Source organism: Chrysemys picta, chromosome 2 (assembly GCF_011386835.1).
Source record: "Chrysemys picta bellii isolate R12L10 chromosome 2, ASM1138683v2, whole genome shotgun sequence".
Classification (NCBI taxonomy): Eukaryota; Metazoa; Chordata; order Testudines; family Emydidae; genus Chrysemys; species Chrysemys picta.
Window position 1 is genome coordinate 238,972,647 of NC_088792.1, and position 6,771 is coordinate 238,979,417.

Consider the following 6,771-nt stretch of genomic DNA (forward strand, 5'->3'; position numbering starts at 1 on the left):
CTCTATTCTGGCACAGTTAAGTCAGAACAAAGATAAGCCATTTAAAGACAGAATTACTCTATAAAATCAAATGCACAGAGAAGAATTAAGGTACCTGGAGGACGAATCCTTAAGTTCTACAGGTGCAGGCTTCCAGAATGCTACAGAAAACCAGGTGCCCCAGGTCATGTCTCTGTTCATACTGGTTCAGGGAAGTATTTTACACACATGCCATCATACTGTTAAGTTCAGTATGTGTGAGCCAGCTGCACCGTATTATTAATATTGTAGTAACACGCACAGGCTCCAATCAGTGTCAGAGCCCCATCTTGCTAAATGCTGTACAACCACATAGGATGTAAAATGAACTTGAATTTTATCTGCAAAACCCACATAGATGTTTGGGCAAAACAAAACTCTCATGTGTGAAGCAGCAACAACAGGTTCCTAATGCTAACTTAAAAACAAAATCTTAAGTAATTTAAGTAGCCTTTACCAGCATGTGCAGTGCAACTTCACCCTCCTCTCTAGACCAATGTTGGTGTCTTTCACCTTATCCTCCTTGGACTGGCAAGCATGTGAAAAGCAAAAAAGTAATCTTAATATTCATTTTTTAAGCCTGATTCTGAAACGTGGCTATATCCTGAGACATAGCACTACTCTGTGAACTGAATCGTAGTAGAAAAGTACACAGTAACATTTAAAGATATACTTAACATCACTGCGCAACTATATGTCACAGAAAGAACAAGTAGTAGTTCTGCAACCTCTCAGATGGTACCCGTGGCTACAGGATTCCCCATTGACACATCAGACAAAAATGTCATTCAAAATAGTTTGTTCTTTCTCCTTTATTTAGCCACAAATACAAAAGCGACAAAACCCAATTCAGTGGAGCCCACTAAAGAATACCTCTTGACAGAATAAACCTGTTCAAAATGAGAGTCTCATGAAACCCAACCAGAATATATACAAGAATGCAGCAGAGCCCTTGTAAAATATGAGGAATCACCTCTGGGTGCATCTCAAAGTAAAATACAATAGAAAATAGACCAGTTAAGAGAATATATTTGTTACAAAACAAGCTTATGCCCAGAACGGGTTTCCACTGTACCATTCTTTTGGCTATTTAAATACCACCACAATTTATTTTAGGTGCAATTTTGACGCTCCTGGAGTGAAATCAGTTACCCAAGTATAAATTTAGGGTAACAGAGTTACTCCATTGTAACCAAGATCAGGTTCTGACTCCACACAATTGTTTAGCATTGGCTCTGGCCAGTAAAGTGGTATAAGGTGTTGGTCTCCCTCCCCCTTGACCCCACCTAAATCAACACCAAAGCAATTCATGCTTGATCAGTAGCACCTTTGCTATTCTAGTAGTAGTTTACTCTTGAGCCAAAAAAAACCTGCCCCTCCTTATGCCAAAAGAAATAATGCAGTGGTGCTGAGTTGTGATAAATGTCCACTAGGATAAGACTAGGACTAGGATAAGATCACCAAACCCACCCAGCCCTGTGACACAGAATTCCTTTTCTGACATAAACCTGGTCAATCTGATTTGTCAACGCTTTGTTCAGAAATATAAAACTCAGAATACAGTTTACAAAAGAATATTTCCTTATAGAACAGCTTAATGTCAAAATATTAACAAAAACACAAGTTATGTTAATGCTGAGAATAGCAGTTTTGAAAAATTAAAACTAAAAATAAGCTGTCACTAACAGTAATAGACAAAAATACACTAAATGTTAAAAAAAAAGAGTCCAATGTTCTCAGCCAAAATGGAATCGTTTGAGACAAATTGTTTACAAAGTGAGTTAAACACTCAGCATAAAGCCTATCACAAGTGTTAACATCCACTAGTGTGATTTTATTTTTGGACAAACTTCAGCAACTCATTTTTGTTTTAAAATCTGCTAATACAAAAATGTAAAAAACTCAAACACTTCAGTTTTTAGACAAACTTTGTTAAGCTTGAACTGTACCTTTGCCTCAGTTACTTAAGAACTTAAAATTGAAGTTGGCAATAAAACCAGCTCAGCTGAGTTTTTAAGCTTCCCTCACCCTGCGCTAAACCATTAGTTCTTAAAAGGCTCCAATCTCAGTCCCCCACGGTCTATAGGGCTTGCCAAGGTTTGCCGACTGTGCTGGTGCAGATGGACTGAGTACATTAGGCGACAGCAAATGGAACGAACCAAATGAAAAGGGAAACGCAGACAAAGATGCCATGGAGGACAGCAGAGGAGGAGATAGTTTGGAAGTAGAGGTGACCACAGGGAGCACTGGTCCAATGCTGCCATTAGGGGGCAGTCTCAGTGAAGAAGTTTCAGCATGTGGAGCAGCAATTCTGCTCTGGTGATGTGGTTCTGCGGAAGACGTTGTAGTACTGGTATTACTGTGCCCATTCTGAGGCAATAACAACGGGTGAGTGATGTGAGGATGATGTCCAAAGGCACTGCCCCAAGGAATATGTCCAATGCCGGTGTGGGCACTACTTGCTGCTTCCCGCTGAGAGGCATAATTATTGAGGTGAGACACCAGTCGAATTCGAAGAGGATCAGAAGTGTCCAGACCCTCAATAATACTAAGGTACCGGACTACTTCAGCCAGGCACTCTCGAAATCCTAAACTCCGATAGTCCATAGCAAGAGCGTGGGCATCAAAATAGCCTAAGAAAAAGGAACAAAGAGTGGAGTCTTAAAATACCATTTTTAGTCATTGGCTACACTGCATCCTCCACACGCCCTGCAAGCACATTTCACTTGAGTGTGACGGTTATATAGTTGCAATTTTCCCCAAACACAGAATGGCTTCCAAAAACTCTTCTACGGTCTAACACGTTTTTCTTTTATAGTATCTGTGTTGTCATGCTGCGAGTCCCAGGACCAGTCGCAGATTGGCATGTGTAAACTGAAACTGCACACTACCAGCAAAGAACGCACAAAGAGAAGAGATGTATTTTTCAATGCTAGCTACATCAATGGACACAAAGCCACTGAACAGTGAAATTCATTGGTCACACACATGTAACTAATCATAGGCCACTTTCACAGACTAGCTGTCGGTTCTCAAACATCAATTTATACATTGCCATTTGTGTTAGCTCCTCCACTACCCATTTCAACCTATAACATTAAACAGCCAAAAAGATCCCAAACAGATCACTTGTTTTAGGCAGACGGTGGGGGGCGGGGGCGGAGGGGAGGAAGAGCTTGTGTTTCTCTTCAGTGGCTGAAAGTTACTTCACTTCACAGTGCTGCCATAACCTTACAGAAACTTGGATAACCAATCATTTTCCCAACACAGCGTCTATCTATAGTCTACAACAACCTAATCTGCACTTAACATAGAACAGTAAATAGACTATACAGTGTTCCATGTAAGAGGAAATACTGAATTACCCAGTAGTGTATACACATACTTCCATTTGATTTCTCCTCCCACTGCATGCAGCATATCAGATGACAAATGTGTGGGACATTCAGTTAGGGCTCAGGATGCTGCTTGGTCTTACTACAACTTTGTTGCTGTAATCACAGTTTATTCAGGACTATTGAATCTGTCGTCAGATAAAAGATTACCTTTGCCTCCTGCTGTATGCAACATTTTCAGGTGATCCACAGTCATCTGCAGAATTTCAGCTTTTTCCAGTTTGGCTGATCCCTTGAAAAAGAGAGAGAGAGAGAGCAGGAAAGGAGAGGGGGTAGAATAGGTCAATTTTTAGAAGATCTAAAAAAGAGTTTGGCAGAAATAGTGCAAAATGAACTATAAAAGGGTAAAATGCAACACCACTTCTAGTCTGCAGTCCTTGTGACTGAGTCACCTATGCACTAATTATAGTCAGAGCCCAATGTGAATTACCTGCTTTTCAAAAGCACTTGGCACCAGTCTCCTCAGCTCCGACAAGCTGTTATTGATTCGATCCCGGCGACGTTTCTCGATGATCTATGAGTAAAACAGACAGGTTTTCAGCGTTGATTGCAAAAGGCAGGCTGGGGCAAAGCAGCTTGACCCTGGGAGGGTATCAGTAGTTCGTGCAAAGGGACTCACCCCTCTGCGCCTTTTCCTGGCCAGGATCTGGGAGGTGGCGGATGGAGACATTGAACCTGGAGCTGAACTCAAGTTTCTGAAATGAACCACAAACAGTTAGCACAGATGCCGGGAGTGAGAGAATGGGGCTGTAAGGAAGGATCAACCAAGCCGCTCCCATAATAACAACGCGTGGGCTGAGGCAGTTCCGCACTGGGACTCCGGGAGGCAAAGGTGCGATCCGCCAGGGCAGGGCGCCTACCTGCCCGCGGCGGACACAGAGCACGCCCCGGGTGCCGCTCCCCCGAGGATCGCCGCAAACGGGCGCCTCCCCCGGCCCCCGCTCCCCATTCCCCTTGGGGCACAGCGCCCCCGCTCCCTTCCTCACCCATTCTCGTCCGCGCTCTCCTTCTCCACCTCGACGGGCTCGTCCAGCTCCTCGCTGTCAGAGGAGCTGTACTCGGGGTGCGCCCGCTTCATGCTGCCGCTGCAGGGGGCGGGTGGGAGGCAGAGACCGGGCCCGGGTTCGCTCGCTGGCTCAGTGCGCGCCCCGCTGCCGCTCGACCTCTGGCTCCGCCAGCTCCGTCTCCCCCATCCCGTTCCCACGCCTCGCCTCTTACCCGCGGGAGGGGGGACGCCAGGCGCCGCCGGCCACAGACATCACATTGTAGCCACTCGCTGGCCCCGCTCTCCTGATTGGCGGACGCGCCGCCGGTTGCAGCCAATAGCCGCCGGCGGGGAGGCCGGCCAGCGACACGCCTCCTCCCCCTGCCCCGGCGCTACTTGGGGGTGGGGCTGCTCGGAGCGACACATGGCCGCGTTCGGAGCCCGCCCCCGTTGGTGCGCGATTGGCTGGGCCGGAAGCCAGTCAGGCGCTGGCGGAGCCGCACGCGTGGCCTAGCGGCCGTGGGAAAGTTGCTCGGTGCCCGGCTGGCGGCCAATCGGAGCCGGCTGCGGCGCTGGGCGGTGCGTGCGGCAGCGGCGGCCGCCGCGTGTGAGCCTCCCCCGGCCGGCTGGGCGGGCGTGGGATAGACAGGGCCCGCGGCGGCTGCGCTCGGGCTATGGGCTGAGCCGCCCTCGGCGCGGGGAGTCCGGCTCGCCCTGCCAACTCCCGCGGGGCGGCCTCCGCCCGCCCGCCCGCGACTCGGTTCCCTTATCCTCCCGCCGGGCTCTGCGCCTCCCCCGCCGGCCGGCAGAGCCCTGGGAGCTCTCGGGCGGAGACACTCGGTGAGATAGTTTCGTACCGTGAGCTGAGGCTCCCTGCGTGTCCCGGGCCCTTCACAGCGATGGGCTCTGGCTCGCTACTGAAATGCCCCCTCGCCCTGCCCATCAGCCGGCCAGGCCAGCCTCCATTGCTAGCTGTGGTGCACTGGCAACCAAGCGCCTCCATGCTTTCTCCCACGCCGGCCCGCACGTGTTGGGGGCCTGCCGGTAAACACCTGCAGAGGCACCTCATTAGCCTCCCTCCAGTCTCTCCTCAGAACTGCCCTACCCTGCCCTGATGCCTATAAACAAAAACCTTGACTGGCTGCTGGTGTGCCAAGCCCACAGCCTCTGAGGCTGAAGGGTGCTGGTTCCTTGTGTTCTCCTGTTCTCTCTCCGTAGCTATCTATTCTCGCTTGCCTGAGACTGGAAGCTCCTGGGGGCAGAGAGCAGCTTTGTGTTCTGTTTGTACAACACATAAGAATGGCCATGCTGAGTCAGACCAAAGGTTCATCTAGCCAGTATCCTGTCTTCTGACCCTGGCCAGTGCCAGGTGCCCCAGAGGCAATGAACAGAACAGGTAATTATCCAGGAGTCCATCCCTTGTTGCCCATTCCTAGCTTCTGGCAAACAGAGGCTAGGGACACCATCCCTGCCCATCCTGGCTAATAACCATTGATGGACCAATCACAATGGGGTCTTGGTCCATGAGTGGGGCTCCTAAATGCTACAGTAATACAAATAATACTTAATTTACACAAGGCCTTTCAAATAAGGGTCCTTTTACTAGGTGGATAGTTTTGAGTTCACAGATGGGGAACTTAGTCACAAAAAAACCTTAAGGGGGATGGCCACCACCACACACTATGGCAGTACCAGGAAACCTAGCTTTCCTCAGGGCTGCTCCTCTGCTCCATCTACTAGCCTAGTTGCTTTAAGCATCCCATCTGTTTTAACTTAAGCTATTCACACAGCTTCACAGTGTACATTTCATTGACTTGCCCATATTATTGGTAAATGCAAAAATAACATTTCTGGAAGGGGCTTCTGGCAGAGTGAAAGGAAATGGAGCCAAAGAGATAAAAGCCAGTGATGGCACAGCCAACAGTTGCAGTTCAGCAGATAGAAAGATCCTGCAGTTGCCTGCAATCAGCCTTTGGAATAAGATAGGAACCACCTATTCCCAAGAAATGCTTTTTAAATTAATCTGCCCCTTTTGCAATGCTAGAGTTAAGTTTGGGTCAGCTTTTCCATTAAATCCATTTTTCAAGCATTTATAAATCATAAACATTCTCTGTCCATGCATTTGGCTTTTACGAGCTTAGAAGCAGATTGGGCTTTAAACAAAGAGAGAAATGTGGTTGGCCATTTAAGCTTTAAAAGTGCAAATGCAATATAAGGCACATAATAAACTCTGTTTTGGCTCAGGAGTTACACGTCTGCCTTGTGCTAGGGAATGAGGATTTTCAGACAGATTTGCAGGTGATTATTTCATAATAAAGACGGTCTCCTTTGCACTTTTAAAAGGAGTGTTAGAAATGAATTTATGTTAAGTAA

At 47.9% G+C, this 6,771-nt stretch overlaps 1 protein-coding gene across 2 annotated transcripts; it reads right to left on the bottom strand.

Moving 5' to 3' along the window:
- Positions 1 to 815: 815 nt before the first annotated feature.
- HEY1 (hes related family bHLH transcription factor with YRPW motif 1) lies at positions 816 to 5,508 on the bottom strand. Of its 2 annotated transcripts, none has more exons than XM_065585794.1 (5): positions 5,256 to 5,508; positions 4,033 to 4,108; positions 3,844 to 3,927; positions 3,564 to 3,645; positions 816 to 2,651 (listed from the first exon to the last, which is right to left on the bottom strand). In XM_065585794.1, the coding sequence occupies exons 1-5, from the start codon at positions 5,465 to 5,467 to the stop codon at positions 2,068 to 2,070; spliced, it is 1,038 nt and encodes a 345-aa protein (XP_065441866.1). In that variant the 5' UTR covers positions 5,468 to 5,508; the 3' UTR covers positions 816 to 2,067. The 2 variants fall into 2 exon arrangements, with proteins under 2 accessions (XP_065441866.1, XP_005301588.1); XM_005301531.5 differs by lacking the exon at positions 5,256 to 5,508 and adding an exon at positions 4,400 to 4,796.
- Between the last annotated feature and the right edge of the window lie 1,263 nt (positions 5,509 to 6,771).

Bases quoted from the DNA above. Each gene is read 5' to 3' on its own strand.
- HEY1 (XM_065585794.1), bottom strand. From the start codon at position 5,467: ATGAGGTGCCTCTGCAGGTGTTTACCGGCAGGCCCCCAACACGTGCGG. The intron at 3,646-3,843 runs GTAATTCACATT...CTCTTTTTCAAG, and splicing joins CAAGTGCTTTTGAAAAGCAG to GGATCAGCCAAACTGGAAAA. The intron at 2,652-3,563 runs GTAATCTTTTAT...CCTTTTTCTTAG, and splicing joins GCATACAGCAGGAGGCAAAG to GCTATTTTGATGCCCACGCT.